The sequence below is a fragment of the Ailuropoda melanoleuca genome, chromosome 1, assembly GCF_002007445.2.
Source record: "Ailuropoda melanoleuca isolate Jingjing chromosome 1, ASM200744v2, whole genome shotgun sequence".
Classification (NCBI taxonomy): domain Eukaryota; kingdom Metazoa; phylum Chordata; class Mammalia; order Carnivora; family Ursidae; genus Ailuropoda; species Ailuropoda melanoleuca.
Window position 1 is genome coordinate 179,510,479 of NC_048218.1, and position 16,629 is coordinate 179,527,107.

Genomic DNA, 16,629 nt, shown 5'->3' on the forward strand with positions numbered 1-16,629 from the left:
CTTGCCTGCGACCAGCTCCGGCCGCGAAGGTGCGTGCGGCGCTCAGTGATTGGCGGCTGGCCGGCGCTGCCCCGCTGCCATTGGCTGCCTGGGTCTCTTTGTTCCCGGGTCCCCGCTGCAGGCTGGCTGCGGCGGACTGGGCGGCGGAAGTTTGACGGCGCCGGGCGAGTGGCTCCGGCAGCGGCGCTGGAGTCCCCGCAGGTCCTCCCCCAGTACCTGCAACGAAGCCGGAGGCCAGGCGATCCTGGGCGTGAGATCCTGGACAGGAGAAGGAACTCCTTTGACACACAAACATGGACCTGGAGGCCAAAGTGAAGAAGGTAGGAGGACGCGGGCGGCGGGCAGCGCCGCTTCACCTGCGCGGGACGCCGCCCCCTGGCTGCTGGCGGCCGGTGGGGCGCGCGGGACGCCCGGCGCGAGCCGGCTGCGGGTCTCCGGTCCCGCTGGCCCAGGTACCCGCCTCTCCCGGTAGAGAGGGTACCTGGCAGCCCCGCTAATTCCTGAAATCCGGGAGCGACGGAGAGTCGGGAACGAGAGCGGGCGCGGGACATTTCTCCCCGTCCAACGGTTGGGGTGTTTGAAACTTGCCTTAGTGCGTTTCAGCTGCGCCTGTGCCTCCCCAAAAGAAAAGGATGAGGGCAGGGCGAGTTCGGGCGAGATCGTGACACTTCTTCTTCCTGTCTCAGGAAGTTCAACTTTATTAAGCCTTTGTGGTTTAGGAGCACTGATGTGACTTTGACAGCTCAGACCTCCTCCCCTCCCACCCTGGCTGCCTATGGCTCTCAAAAGTGAGTGCTGATTTAATGCACTTCCTTCGTACTCGCGGCTGGTGATAACGTGAAAAGTGATTTTTTTTTCTCTTTTTGGTAATTCATTATTGACTTTCCATTAACTATCTCCCTCTTAGTGCTTTATCTCTCAAAGAAAACGTTCTTCCTCTTCGGCGGCTAGCCCCAAAGCGGCTATTGTCACTAGTGGTTTAGCGTCAGGAGACGTTTCCCTCCTGGACCGCACCCCCTCTGCCGCCTCCCCCCCCCCTTCAGGACCCACAGCCCTACCTGAGCTGCTCCCTGGTTATGGGAGCCTCACATCTCCTGGGAGAAAGGGGTGGGCACCAGACTGTGACTCAGAAGGAATGCTGATGTCACATTCCAGTGCTAACATTCTTTGTGAAAGGTCTCATTCCAGGGAATTGCTCCTATTTACTTTGCGGTAAATTTGAGCTAGCTGTCCCTTATCAAATAGGGAAGGAAGTTTTGCGGAGAGAGAGAAAGAAGAAAAAAAACAGAACCTAATTTTCTTCTCTTGCCCACTATGGTTGCCAGTATTGCTGTTATTTCATCTTCTAAACACAGAGTTCTTGACTTGAGCATTAATTCTCTTTCATGCCCAGAATAGGATTTTTGAAAATGAATGCCTAATGCAAAATAAACACTTGCAGTAGAGAAACAGTTTATCACTTATGACTACAACCAGCACTCAAAAGGGAATCTAAGGACAGGAAAACATAATGTAAATTATAAGAGTAATGTGATTGCATTCTATTCTCTTCCCTTTTGGTTTCTTATTCTTGAGCTTTTAAATGACACAACATTTTTTGTTAATCTTTCTTGCCACTAGGAAAGCATTTTTTTTTGCTGCTTAGTTAGCCTTCTGTTGCTGAACACTGCCCATTTTTTCAAGTCGGTAAGAGCTGCTTGATTTAATACCTGTCTAAAATTTGGGAGATCTTGACTGTGCTTATAAATATTGATGCAAAAACTACTTTTTAAGAGTCAGCACCCTTTGGGGGAGGAAAGGATGAAAGGTGAAGCACAGAGGATTTTTTAGGGCAGTGAAACTATTCTGCATGCTACCTATGATGGTAGGTACTTGTTAGTATATATCTGTAAAAATGCATAGAATTAACAACACCAAGAATGAGCCCTAAAATAAACTCTGGACTTTGGGGGATAATGATGTGTCAATGTAGGCTCATCAGTTGTAACAAAGGTCCCACTTTGGTGTGGGATATTGATACTGTGGGAGGATATGTGGGAGATGGGGGGCAGGGAGTTATATGGGAACTCCATTCCTTGTGCTCAATTTTGCTGTGAACATAAAATTGCTCTGAAAAAGGAAATGTACTTAAAGGGGAGGGGGAACTGAACATTTAAAAGTGATTTTTGAAATTATTTGAGACAAAGAAGGAGTAATTCTGAGGGAGAAAGTCCAAAGTTAAGAATTAATGTCCTTACAAGGGAAAAATTCAGACATTATTTATAAACAATTTCCTTAGTTTTAAAATGTGGATTATGATTTAAAAAAATGTCCTTGATATATAGTATAATTTTTCTCCTTCATCTCCCCTTTAGTTTATCTTTTCATCCAAGAATCTTATCCTTTTCTCTAATCCTCCTCCTCTCCTTCCTTTACCCCAGAGAAAAAGGATTCTATAAAATAAATTTAAAGCTTTTACAATCCCATGACAGTAACAAATCCTTGTTTCATTACCTTGTCATTGCTGCTGATTCTCAGGGCAGAGTCCTCAACCAGTAAATTGGAAGCTACTAAAAGACCCCCGAAATGTCCAATTTGACTGCCACCCATAACCCTGTCTGTGCCTTTGTAGGACCCTTGACAGGCTTGATGTTCTATAGGTTTGACAAAAAGTTTCCCAGTACAAAAAGTTTGGAGATTCCAGGAATAGATTTTATAGTTTTAGCCATAATCTCAAAAAGAAACTTGCATTCCTCTTGGAAATTGTTTTCTAACACACTGGAAGAAGAAAACATTATAAGATTTTATCTCTGATCTACTCGCAGAGCCTTCTCACCTTATTTTGGTAGCTAGTTTTCAAGTCTCCCTTCTTTTTGGCTTGGGTATACAAGTAAAGTAATAGTTTGAATGTACCTTTAAAAAAAAGCCAGGTTAGAAGCTGGAACAAAGACATAACCATTTAAATAAAACTGTTTTGGCATCAGTTTTAAGATACGTGGCATTCTTTTCCTTCTAAAACCCTTAAACTCTTGATTTCATGACGAATTTCCCCAGGCAGATGAAAAATGTTACCTTTTTTCCCCATTAACATTTTGTGTAAAAAGAATTAAAGAGGATTGTCCTTATTCCATAACAACTTAGGCAGATGAAACTATTATAGGATTCTTGGTTTATAAAAGGAGAACTTGGGTGTCCATATCATTTGCACAGATTTGGAGTAATTACCAGTTAAAACCCACCATCACAAAAACAAGGGATTTTTATAATTAGATTTTGGCATATTTTGTTTTGTTTGAAGCAGGCGAGCTGTTGCTAGGACGTGAAGCTAGTTTGGTTATACAGAGTTTTTGTTTTAATAATATTTTAGAGTGGAATTTGACTTTTATGTCTGTGCCCTGTCTTCTGAGTTATTTGTCTAGATATCTTCCTTATGTTTTATGTCTCTTCATTATAATTGACTTTGTGTAATAGAGCCCATGTCTGCTTGGAAAAAACAATGGCCTTTGAGAAGCAGAAACAGAGTCTCATTTTGTGGTGAATGGTAAATCATGGCCCACAGCCAGCTATTTTCCTCTTTCCTTTCTGTGTTACTCTCCCATGAGAATCACTTTTTTCCCTTTAAAAACATACCAGAGAGAAAGTCCCATAATTTCCCTTAGGCTGCCTGGAATTGCTGCAGAGCTTTTAATTTTACTCCTTATTCATTGCTCGCCTCCTTTCTAACCTTTGTCTTTTGATCCTTCCTAACGCCTTACATATTTTTCCTAGGACTCTCTTCCTTGTTTCTTTAATTTTATTTTAAAAAGATGAGATGCACTTTTACAATTACAGGTCATGAAAAATCCCCTTTCTCAGCATCCAAACTTGTTTTAAAAGCTTCTGTCATTAGCCAGAGAAACATAGTGAAACCACGTGATTGCAGTTGGCAAGAGTACTGAACCACAAAGATTATTTCCATTAGGAATTAGAACGATACTTTTCTCTTAGGTGGCCCTTGATTGAAGCAGAAAAGGCAAGTAAATGGTGACCTGGATGTTCAAATCTACAGTTGGATTCTCGGCTTGAAGCCATTCTTGCTGCGAGAATCATTGGCCAAGCTGGGGGGTAATGGGAGGGCAAGGTACTGCCAGGGCTCTGCCTTAGAGGCAGTTACTCTGTCTCTCAGAACAAGTACAGAAGAAAGTGAAGTGGTCCTCAGCTGGGCTTTTATCTCTGCTAACCCATGGGGTGATTCATTACATTAATTGGATATGAAAAGTCACTTTCTCTAACTGGCCCTGAATATTGGTTTGAATAGAACTGTAGTAGGTTTTCTATTGATTTTGTTCCTTTATGCTCTCCTGTGAAGTAGAGTTGGGGATTTCTCTCTCTGCTGGCTGTTTCTGTGTACCATCACCTCAACCCTTGACTTCGCTTTCTCATCTACAATACTAAATATTACTCATCCTTCAAGACACTCCCCTCCTCCCCACCATGCTCTGTCCTCCAGGAAATCTTCTTGCTCCTAGCTAGATGCAATCTCTGTTTCTTCTGAATTCCCAAACTGTGTTATCTGTAACTCTTAGGACATTCGTTCCTTTCTCCCTCTAAATTATGATTTTCTTCTTACCTAGATTGCAAGTTTCTTGAGCAGTGAATTCCTACCCTATTTATATTTGTATAGTTTTGTTTGCTGTCCAAAGCAATCTTATGAAGTGGACCTTAGCCTCATTTTAAGGACAAAAGAAGCAGGCTTAGATAGGTTCTGGAAGTTTCAGATTAACCTAACTATAATCTTGAACCATGGTCTTCAGAACCATGCTTCTCCATCATGCCATCTAGCCCCTGAGTCCTTTTACATCCTTGCCTTGTTTACTAAATATATGTTAACTGAATTACCCTAATATAAAAATAAATAACCTAAAGTGCATTTCAAAATTTTTGTTTTAAGGAATTATTTGGAGGAAGTGGTTTCTATTCCAATAAAATTACCATCCTACTGGTTTTCTATATTTTATTTATACTTTATCCTTGTTGTATATTTGCCCTTTAGTGTAAGTTGCCAGATGTTCTTTGGACAGAAACAAAGTCTAAATAAAGTAAACGTATTGTGAAAAGGGACTTCTCTCAGAGTCTTTTACAGGCAATGACATTTTATAAGCTCCAATAATATTCTGGACCATAGCCTCTAGGATTCTTCCAACTTTCCAAATTTTGTTGGGAACAATGGTACTGCTGCCTCCTAGCTACTTAATATGGTCCTTGAGCAATAGTGGCCCTGCATTGGCCCTGTGCTTTGGGATATCAGTGACATCTGGAACTGTACTGAGGCACCTGTGGGTTGGCCTGTAGAAGAGTCCATCTACCTGCTGAAGCCGAGTTGATAGAAAGCCTCATACATCGCATGATAGGCTAAATCTTTCTTTCTCCCAGTACCAAAGTGGTCAGAGTGCCACTGGAACAGCAGACCAGATAGCTAAGAATAGCACAGTTTAAAAAAAGAAATTCATCAGTGCTGGGAGGAGAACTGTTTTTTTGTTGTTGACATTATTGTTTTAAATTTCCCATTCTCGATGCAAGAAGATCTATTAAGAAACAGTGGGAAACTACTGTTTGATCAACTATTTTGCAAGGCTCTCCCTGAGCTCTGGGATTATACCAGCCTTGTGAACATGGAATTCACTTCATGGACCATCAGAGAGCAGCAAGGGTTACTCTGAGAGGCCTACTTAACAGGAAGAGAATGATAAATTGGCAAAAGAGGACTACTTCTGATGTTCTTTGTTCTAAGAACTATAAGTAGGAATACAGCTTGGCTCCATGCTAATTTGAATGTAAGTTTTTTACAAACCATATTACCACAGTGTGTTCAGAAAATATAAAGGTCAGTAAGCCCCCAGTATATGTAAAGACCTGTCGTGTATGGAGAGATCTGTAATATCAACTTTCTCACTTCTATTTATCAGTATGATGTTGATGACATCACTCTGAGCTGAGTTAGTAGATCTTGGTCCACTCTAGTTTTTGTGATGTTGGCCATTTTGGTTCTCAGTTTCCATATCTATAAAAATCAATTAGAGAACCAAGTGATTTCTAAGATTTCTTCAAACCCTGTGACTCTTTGACTTTGATAGATATGAATAGTAGTCTAACAATTGTAATAGTCACACAGTGCTTAAAAATCACACAAGCCAAGAATATATAAACATGTGTGATTTTAATAAAATAGTATAGTGTATAATGTTATGCAGTTCTGTGAATTCCATGAGGAAACCTATAAACAGTTTTTAATAAATCTTAGCTATTTCCAACTTGTTTTTACTTAATTTACCTTTATAAGATTTGTGATGTATTTGAAGACATTAAGTTTAATTACTTTAAATGTGTAGTATGAAGTTTCAAATGCATAATAAACTGCTTCATTAGCATAGGTCACATAATCCTAGGTGTGATATATCACTTTCCTTGGTATTTACTTACAGGAAAAAAAAATAATGGAGTTTTTATTGTCTTTCAAAGTTGTCTCTCCCAAAGTAAGATGATTTATTTAAAAATAATGGTACTTCATGTGCCAAATAGTTTTCTAGACTTTGTGAGTGTAGTCTGGGAAGAAAAGGTAAGGTGCCTTGTGTCATAGAATTTACACTCTTAAAAGGAATGATAGAACAAAAAAGCAAATATCAAAATAAATGATCAAAAGCACAACTGGGATTATACCCATTAATATAATATAATATATTATAAAACTGCTTACAAGTCAGCAATACACTAGAATTCTAACATAGAGAAGGGGCATTTTTAGCAGTAATTCATAGTATTGGTTCCTAGTTTTGCAAACTTTGTAATTAGGAATTCTTATTTATTTACCTTATTGGCAAATGTAAAAGGAATGAGAAAGCAGCTTTTATGTATTAGAATGTGAAAAAGCTCGTAAATGGATAGGGCTATAGTTACATTACGCCTATAAAGTTACACAAACTAAGTCTTCTTCCTGGTTACAAATGCCCTCCCTACAAGAGTCATTCCTGGATTGTGTTTTCTTTTCTTTCTTTCTTTCTTTTTTTAAGATTTTGTTTATTTCTCAGAGAGAGAAGAGAGCACAAGCTGGACGAGCAGCAGGCAGAGGGAGAAGCAGGCTCCCTGCTGAGCAAGGAACCTGATGTGGGGATGTGGGGTTTGATCCCAGGACCCTGGGATCATGACTGAGCCGAAGGCAGCCGCTTAACCAACTGAGCCACCCAGGCATCCCTGGATTGTGTTTTCTGTTTGCAGTCATTACTAGTTTTTGTTTGGTAACTTCTGCCTTCAAACTATGATTTTTTAAAATATGCTTATTAGATCATTAATATACAGTACCTACAGGAAACTATTTTGCTCTTTACAAGGTGGTGAGATTCAGGAACATTATATAAATTATGAATTATGAAATCAATTTTTTGAGGAGAGGGAAACAGACTAACCACATTGAAAACAGGTTTCAAAACATCATAGATTTTCAAGATTTTAAGGAAAAATAACTTGGTAACTGATAAGTTCACCCCTGCTCTTTGAGTAAATGTCCATGTATTAAAATTTGCTTTAAGTATTGTTATTAGAGGATTAAATGTAGAGGTTATGCTTTTCAGCTATTCAGCTCCAGTCTTTGACTTTCCTATAAAAGAGCTCCAGTCATATTTGGAATTAGAGATATAAGAGTATGCAAGACTATAATTTTCTAGTGCAAGTTCATGCTGTGCCCCTAAAATGACTTCTTAATTGCTTTTCTCTTCCTCCTTTCTCAATCAACTACTATAATCACTACTCATTGCCTATCACAAAAATATTAGGAAAGAACGGAAGGTGAAAGAAAAAAGAACCACAAGAAACTCAGGAGGTATATTTTGAAAACATCTATGGAAGTACTGAGTAGTTCATAGCTAAAATAAATGATTCCAGGTATTTCTGCTTTTGTTTTGGGCATCTTTTAAAAAGGAGAAGAGCATAGTTTAAGATTCCCAGTTTGGTCCTTAGGTATTCTGCTAAGAATGCAGGACTTCTCGGGTTTGAGCAAGGCACGAAGGGGAAGCTGTATGCGAAGCCAGGCGTTGAGGGCTGCTGAGATCTCATCTGCCACATGACAGCGAGTCTGCTGCTAACAAATATATTTAATATCTGAAATGCTGGATCATCCTCAAATCATAAATGATTCAACCTGTGTTTATTATTTTGACGTGCTGACCACCATGCAAAACTGTAAAAGAGGTTTCAGGTGGTCTGTTGCATAGCTTCTTATCTAAGCAGCAAGCCCAGCCAAAAAGAGGCCAAAAGAAGCCCAGTACAAATGCTTTGGTGCTGAGTCCATTAATAAGGCTGTAGCCATAGTGAACTTGCCCTTGCTTTGTTTGAAGATAAAGTGATAGCATGTTTCATTGCAAAATGATCTTGTATACATCAGGTGGATTTTAGTTTCTATGAGTATAACCTCTGAAAGTCTTGGTAGAGTGAGTCACAAAGTAAAGGTAAAGAATATNGTAAGCCCCCAGTATATGTAAAGACCTGTCGTGTATGGAGAGATCTGTAATATCAACTTTCTCACTTCTATTTATCAGTATGATGTTGATGACATCACTCTGAGCTGAGTTAGTAGATCTTGGTCCACTCTAGTTTTTGTGATGTTGGCCATTTTGGTTCTCAGTTTCCATATCTATAAAAATCAATTAGAGAACCAAGTGATTTCTAAGATTTCTTCAAACCCTGTGACTCTTTGACTTTGATAGATATGAATAGTAGTCTAACAATTGTAATAGTCACACAGTGCTTAAAAATCACACAAGCCAAGAATATATAAACATGTGTGATTTTAATAAAATAGTATAGTGTATAATGTTATGCAGTTCTGTGAATTCCATGAGGAAACCTATAAACAGTTTTTAATAAATCTTAGCTATTTCCAACTTGTTTTTACTTAATTTACCTTTATAAGATTTGTGATGTATTTGAAGACATTAAGTTTAATTACTTTAAATGTGTAGTATGAAGTTTCAAATGCATAATAAACTGCTTCATTAGCATAGGTCACATAATCCTAGGTGTGATATATCACTTTCCTTGGTATTTACTTACAGGAAAAAAAAATAATGGAGTTTTTATTGTCTTTCAAAGTTGTCTCTCCCAAAGTAAGATGATTTATTTAAAAATAATGGTACTTCATGTGCCAAATAGTTTTCTAGACTTTGTGAGTGTAGTCTGGAAAGAAAAGGTAAGGTGCCTTGTGTCATAGAATTTACACTCTTAAAAGGAATGATAGAACAAAAAAGCAAATATCAAAATAAATGATCAAAAGCACAACTGGGATTATACCCATTAATATAATATAATATAATATATTATAAAACTGCTTACAAGTCAGCAATACACTAGAATTCTAACATAGAGAAGGGGCATTTTTAGCAGTAATTCATAGTATTGGTTCCTAGTTTTGCAAACTTTGTAATTAGGAATTCTTATTTATTTACCTTATTGGCAAATGTAAAAGGAATGAGAAAGCAGCTTTTATGTATTAGAATGTGAAAAAGCTCATAAATGGATAGGGCTATAGTTACATTACGCCTATAAAGTTACACAAACTAAGTCTTCTTCCTGGTTACAAATGCCCTCCCTACAAGAGTCATTCCTGGATTGTGTTTTCTTTTCTTTCTTTCTTTCTTTTTTTAAGATTTTATTTGTTTATTTGTCAGAGAGAGAAGAGAGCACAAGCTGGACGAGCAGCAGGCAGAGGGAGAAGCAGGCTCCCTGCTGAGCAAGGAACCTGATGTGGGGATGTGGGGTTTGATCCCAGGACCCTGGGATCATGACTGAGCCGAAGGCAGCCGCTTAACCAACTGAGCCACCCAGGCATCCCTGGATTGTGTTTTCTGTTTGCAGTCATTACTAGTTTTTGTTTGGTAACTTCTGCCTTCAAACTATGATTTTTTAAAATATGCTTATTAGATCATTAATATACAGTACCTACAGGAAACTATTTTGCTCTTTACAAGGTGGTGAGATTCAGGAACATTATATAAATTATGAATTATGAAATCAANTTTGTTTGGTAACTTCTGCCTTCAAACTATGATTTTTTAAAATATGCTTATTAGATCATTAATATACAGTACGTACAGGGAACTATTTTGCTCTTTACAAGGTGGTGAGATTCAGGAACATTATATAAATTATGAATTATGAAATCAACTTTTTTGAGGAGAGGGAAACAGACTAACCACATTGAAAACAGGTTTCAAAACATCATAGATTTTCAAGATTTTAAGGAAAAATAACTTGGTAACTGATAAGTTCACCCCTGCTCTTTGAGTAAATGTCCATGTATTAAAATTTGCTTTAAGTATTGTTATTAGAGGATTAAATGTAGAGGTTATGCTTTTCAGCTATTCAGCTCCAGTCTTTGACTTTCCTATAAAAGAGCTCCAGTCATATTTGGAATTAGAGATATAAGAGTATGCAAGACTATAATTTTCTAGTGCAAGTTCATGCTGTGCCCCTAAAATGACTTCTTAATTGCTTTTCTCTTCCTCCTTTCTCAATCAACTACTATAATCACTACTCATTGCCTATCACAAAAATATTAGGAAAGAACGGAAGGTGAAAGAAAAAAGAACCACAAGAAACTCAGGAGGTATATTTTGAAAACATCTATGGAAGTACTGAGTAGTTCATAGCTAAAATAAATGATTCCAGGTATTTCTGCTTTTGTTTTGGGCATCTTTTAAAAAGGAGAAGAGCATAGTTTAAGATTCCCAGTTTGGTCCTTAGGTATTCTGCTAAGAATGCAGGACTTCTCGGGTTTGAGCAAGGCACGAAGGGGAAGCTGTATGCGAAGCCAGGCGTTGAGGGCTGCTGAGATCTCATCTGCCACATGACAGCGAGTCTGCTGCTANGACAGCGAGTCTGCAGCTAACAAATATATTTAATATCTGAAATGCTGGATCATCCTCAAATCATAAATGATTCAACCTGTGTTTATTATTTTGACGTGCTGACCACCATGCAAAACTGTAAAAAAGGTTTCAGGTGGTCTGTTGCATAGCTTCTTATCTAAGCAGCAAGCCCAGCCAAAAAGAGGCCAAAAGAAGCCCAGTACAAATGCTTTGGTGCTGAGTCCATTAATAAGGCTGTAGCCATAGTGAACTTGCCCTTGCTTTGTTTGAAGATAAAGTGATAGCATGTTTCATTGCAAAATGATCTTGTATACATCAGGTGGATTTTAGTTTCTATGAGTATAACCTCTGAAAGTCTTGGTAGAGTGAGTCACAAAGTAAAGGTAAAGAATATTTCTTCCTTTATGAGGTACAAGCCTACAATAAAAGTAATTGGGGGCTAACCAAAACAAAGTTACCCTCTGTTTTTCATAGAGAATATTAAAAGGGCAATTTGAATGTAAGTTTACAAAAACTCCCATTTCTTTTTTTTTTTTTTAAAGATTTATTTATTTATTTATTAGACAGAGACAGCCAGCGAGAGAGGGAACACAAGCAGGGGGAGTGGGAGAGTAAGAAGCATCCTTCTAGCGGAGGAGCCTGATGTGGGGCTCGATTCTGGAACGCCAGGATCACGCCCTGAGCCGAAGGCAGACGCTTAACGACTGTGCCAACCAGGCACCCCACAAAAACTCCATTTCTATAAGTATCACCTGTTGAGTGTGTATCCCCAAAACACTGTGATGTCAGCTTTGGTCTATAAAAGAAGGCAGGCAGACAAACTAAACAGACATGTAGGGCAGATACGTAAGTTAACTGCAGTGCTGGGTAGAATGAAGTAAGTGCTGTAACATAGGGTTGCTCAAAATAGCTGTGATGAGGAACCATTTTTTTTTTTAATTCTGAATCTGTCATGGACCAATATTAAAAGAAAAAAACACACACACAATAAAAATGAATTACTAAAAGAAAAAAAAGACAAGGCCAATTAAAAAATTATTAACTGCATCAGCCATAAAATTACTGTCAAATTGCTAATAATTCCTCATAGCTTACTCTCACTTTATATGTCTCATCACAGACTGATAACCAATAGTTTGCAGATTGACACATTTCTGAGTAGCTCTGCAATCAAAGGAATACAGACAACTATTATGAAGTCTCCAGAGCAGAAGTAATTAACTTGGGTGAATTTGGGAGTGTTTTATGGAGGAAACAACATTCAAACTAACTCCTACAGAATAAATAAGATTTCATTAGGCAAAGAAGGCACTGCAGGAAGATTAAATAGCATGAATCAGGGGAAAAGTCAGTGAAAAGGGAAAAGGCAGTAAATCTTTGTTATTCACACCATTAACATTTTCGGTTTGATGTTTCTAAAATAAAGCCAAGGTACATGATCTTCAGTGATTTCTAATTTTCCTTGGTTACAGGTTTGAATTGAGGAAGTGGTGTCAGGGAGCCTGCTGTTAAGGAGCTGCTTCTCTCTCCCAGCCCTGATTCTTATTTATTACACTGTATCATCTCTTGAAGTACAGGAGCAACTTTTAAACTGGGGTCTAGTTTGTGTAGGCTGTGTCTGGCTCCAGGTTGGGGGTTGGGACCACTCTGACTCCACATACCTTTCATCCTCTCTGGATCGTGGGATCCCTTAAGCAAAGGCTGGAGCAATAGAGAGCATGCCCAACTGTAGAAACACATTTTAAGCCTCTGCTTGTGCCACAGCCATGTGTGCAAACTGAAAGTCAAAGAGAAGTCCATTCTAGTGACTGTGAGCTATGGCAGGGGTGTGAATGTTTAATACTGCTACCTGACCATGAAGAATTGGGGTCATTACTTCAGTCTAGCCCACATGCCAATGTGGGATTGTTGAATTTTGTGGGCTGAAGTATGCTTTCCTGAAGATCTCTCATGTATCAGAGTCTATGCTGAGAAGATATTCTACACAGTATCACAGACTGCTGATATTTCAAGGGCTCTTTTGAAAAATTTTAAAGGAAAATTAACCTTGCAGTATCCCTTACTTGATTTTTAGAGGATCCTTTTCTCATTCAAGTCATTAGCTTTTAGACTCAGACGTCTTCAAATTCACTCCACCTAAGTTGTGTGATCTCCATGTGAAGAAATGTAGGACGCATTTTTCTGGAAAATGGCAAATTGCCAAAAGTTTCTGAGTTACAAATTCTGATCTTCTAATTACTGCAACAAATTGAAAATAGGTTTCACAAATATTCAAATGTTGCCATGTGTTAGACTGTGCCAGTGGAAGCAGAACAGAAAATTAACCCAAGAGAAATTAGCAGAAATTAAAGGTAAAGAGAGGAAAGAGATTTTGATGGCTTAATATCCATATTGCTTTTAAGATGTCACAGGTAAAAACAATAGAGATGTTTGTTGGTACTTTCTCATGGACCAGATGAAGTCAAGCCAGAGAATAGGGTCATCCTGTGGCCCACTGTTGCCCACTCTGCTGGAGCACAGTTAGGGACTTTAGAGGCTGCAAAACAGACTTTGATGGCTCTAGACAGAGGTTTGAATCCCAGTTTGATACTCCCCTAGAAATTTGGACAAGTTTCTTAGCATTCTTAGCTTCAGGGAGCTTATCTATAAAACATGGATAATACTTCCTTATTGGGTTATTGTATAATTAAATAAAGCAATGTATGTAAACACTTAGCACAGTTAGCAAGTGCTTAATCAGTGTTAATTATTAATGCTGTTAATGTTCCCTGATCAGTTTTGTTTAGTTAACTAGACTTTGGCATCAATAAGTAAATGTTTGAAGAAGTTGAATTACAGCAGTTATCAGCTATAGAATCCTGGGTTCATTTCTTCTCCCTGGCACTTACAAGCTGGGTGAATTTGGCAAAGTTACTTAAGACTCTAAACCTTGGGATCTTGATCAGAAAATGGGTTACAACTATCTATCTCACAAGGGTGTAAGGATGATTGAGATGAACATTTTAAAGCACAAAGTATGGTGCCTGCACATGGATAATTAATAGATGTATCGTGATCGTTATCAAGAAATCCAACCTAGAAGGAAGAAAATTCTGCATAGAACTTCAAACCCTTTAACAGGCACCTGAATATATCATCAAGAATTTTGTGACAGCATGTTTTCAGGATATTATTGATACCTGGTGCTTTGTTCAGGACAAAGAAGTACTTTAAGTGCAATAATTGGGATCTATTAAATTATTGCATTTAATTTGTTTCCTGTTTATAATTTTCAAATTGTTTTGATCTTAATTTTTTATGATAAAAGTAAAAAAATTTAAATAATCGTTTCCAGTACTGGTTTGAGTAGGTACCATGTGTTAGTCACTATGGGAAGGATTCAAAGCTATATTAATGAGGTTCTTTAGAAGGGGCACTTGATTTAACATTACTAGGTATTCTGGTCCAGTAGAATGGGTATGTTTTCCTAAACAGAATCTTCCTCAGAGATTTTGCAGTAAATTGGAAAAAATGTTCACAATTCTTTGCCACACCTTCCATTAAGAAACAGAATCAGAGGGGAGGAGGGTGGGGGAATGGGATAGACTGGTGATGGGTAGTAAGGAGGGCACGTATAGCATGGTGCACTGGGTGTTATATGCAACTAATGAATCATCGAACTTTACATCAGAAACCAGGGATGTACTGTATGGTGACTAACATAATATAATAAAAAACATTAAAAAAAAAAAAAAAGAAACAGAATCTTTTTCCCTGCCCTTTGACTCTGGGCTGCCGATAGAGTGTGGTAGAAGTGATGCTGTGTGTGTGGACTTCAAGAGGCCTTGTTCACTTCTAACTACTTTCTTGGAACCCTGCTGCTACTATGGAAGTAGCCTAGCCCTGCCCACCCGCCCAATGGAGGATGAGACACAACATGGAATAGATGAAATATCTCAGCTGAGGCTCCCCTAGACCAGCTATCCTGAGTTGACTTGAAAAGTGACTGCAGTTGTAGTGAGCCTAGTTCAGACTAGAAAAACCATCCAGCTGAACCCAGTCCAAGATGCCAAACTGAAAAGCCATGAGCAGAGTATCATGATCATAAACTACTTTAAGCCAGTATATTTAAGGGTAGTTTGTTAAGCAGTCGATCATAATTTACACCCCCTCTGTTGCTAGAATGTAAGTCTTCTCAGCCTCCCATACTGAAAGCTATGGGAAGGGTCTTAGAGAAGGCTTTTCTAACTTGAATTACCTTCGTAGTCCTCTGTCCATGGGAAAAAAATAATCACTGTAGCTTCCCTGACATCACTGGTCACTTGAGAATGGTCCCTGTTTCTAATCTAGTCAAATCTAATTTTGATTTCTTTACTCGTTGTTCTATCAAAATTAAGGAAACTTAAGTTTATCTGCACCTGGCATTTGATCCTAGTTGTAAAAAGGTAGTGATATATGCATGTGTTTTTCCCCTGAACCCTAGACAAATTTAAAATGATGTCTGTGTACCTTTTGTAGTGCAGAAATCTTTGGCCTGTAGTCTAAATATAGAACAAAAACCATGTAAATCCAAACCACTTCTCTAATAGATCAGACATCAAAAAATGGATCAAAAATTAGTTAAGGCTCTTTTGGTCACCCAGCACACCACGTAAACATAATTCTTTTTTTTTTTTTTTCCAGATTAAGGGATGGTGTGAAAAGACTAGATAGTAAGTAAATAAGCATGAAGCATCTGGAAGTAGGGTTTCCTGTGTCTCTTCCTGTCTTTCCCACTTTCCAAGACCCCTGTCTGTGCTGTTAGACTTTGTTTTTGTTCTAAACGCCCCTGAATGCCAATCTGGGGCAAAAGTAGAAAATGAGAAGACTTTGTACTTTTTATTCCCCCCACTCCCCTCCTTTTCTATGTCTGCTCTCCACTGGGCTTGACTCTCCAGGTTCCCTTGGATCCTCTTGCTCCCCTGGACAGCCCCTTCGATGGCCCTCTCAGCCAGTACCGCAACCCTTTCCCTCCATTCTCTGCTCTGTGAAAACACACCTGTACTGCTCTCTTCCTGCATGTGCTCTGATTAGATAAGCAGTTTATGGCAATAAATAACACAAGTATGTAGTCACCCTCCCCACGCCCTCACTCATCTGTTATAACAAGTTACTCCTAGAGAAATAATATTATAGCCCTTAGGCCTGGCAAAAATGATGGCAACACTCAAGTTTTAGAATATACAGAGTCTTAATTTAAGCCTCTCAGGATACAGCCATGTGAGGGATACACTCTTTAGAGTCAGCTCTTGAGGTAGTGACACAAGACCAAATTAGGATTGCTTGTTATGATCTAAATTCTTTTAAGAGACTACTACAGATGCCTTTTGGAATCAGGTTTTTAAAATCCCTTTTATAGCTAATAATTGGGAGGCTTTGAGGGCTGCGTATAAAAAGCACATGCCACTGCAGAGTCCTTCCACGGAGCCAGAGCTCAGCCAGTCCTAATTAAGAAATCATTTCAGCAACAATCATAACCTGTTAATTGTGACATTTTTATAGCCTGGATTGTCTTTCTCAAAGTAACAGATTGAGGCTAACGCCTTTTTTGAGTAGAGTCTGCAGAGGAGGTATTCTATTGGTGAACATTTCAAGCAACTTCCTTTAAGCAACAGTATAAAAATAATTTGATAATAGGCAGTTTGAAAAATGTTTATAGGGGCGCCTGGGTGGCACAGCGGTTAAGCGTCTGCCTTCGGCTCAGGGCGTGATCCCGGCGTTCTGGGATCGAGCCCCA

The 16,629-nt window shown here is 38.8% G+C and overlaps 1 protein-coding gene across 1 annotated transcript in view; it reads left to right on the plus strand.

Annotated features, from left to right (window-relative positions):
* Positions 1-200: 200 nt before the first annotated feature.
* The window catches only part of TES (testin LIM domain protein), a 48,905-nt gene continuing 32,476 nt past the window's right edge, over positions 201-16,629 (plus strand). Inside the window, exon 1 of the mRNA XM_002923882.4 lies at positions 201-320. Coding sequence (XP_002923928.2) covers positions 294-320 — 27 coding nt within the window. The 5' untranslated portion in view covers positions 201-293. The remainder of the gene's footprint in view (positions 321-16,629) is intronic.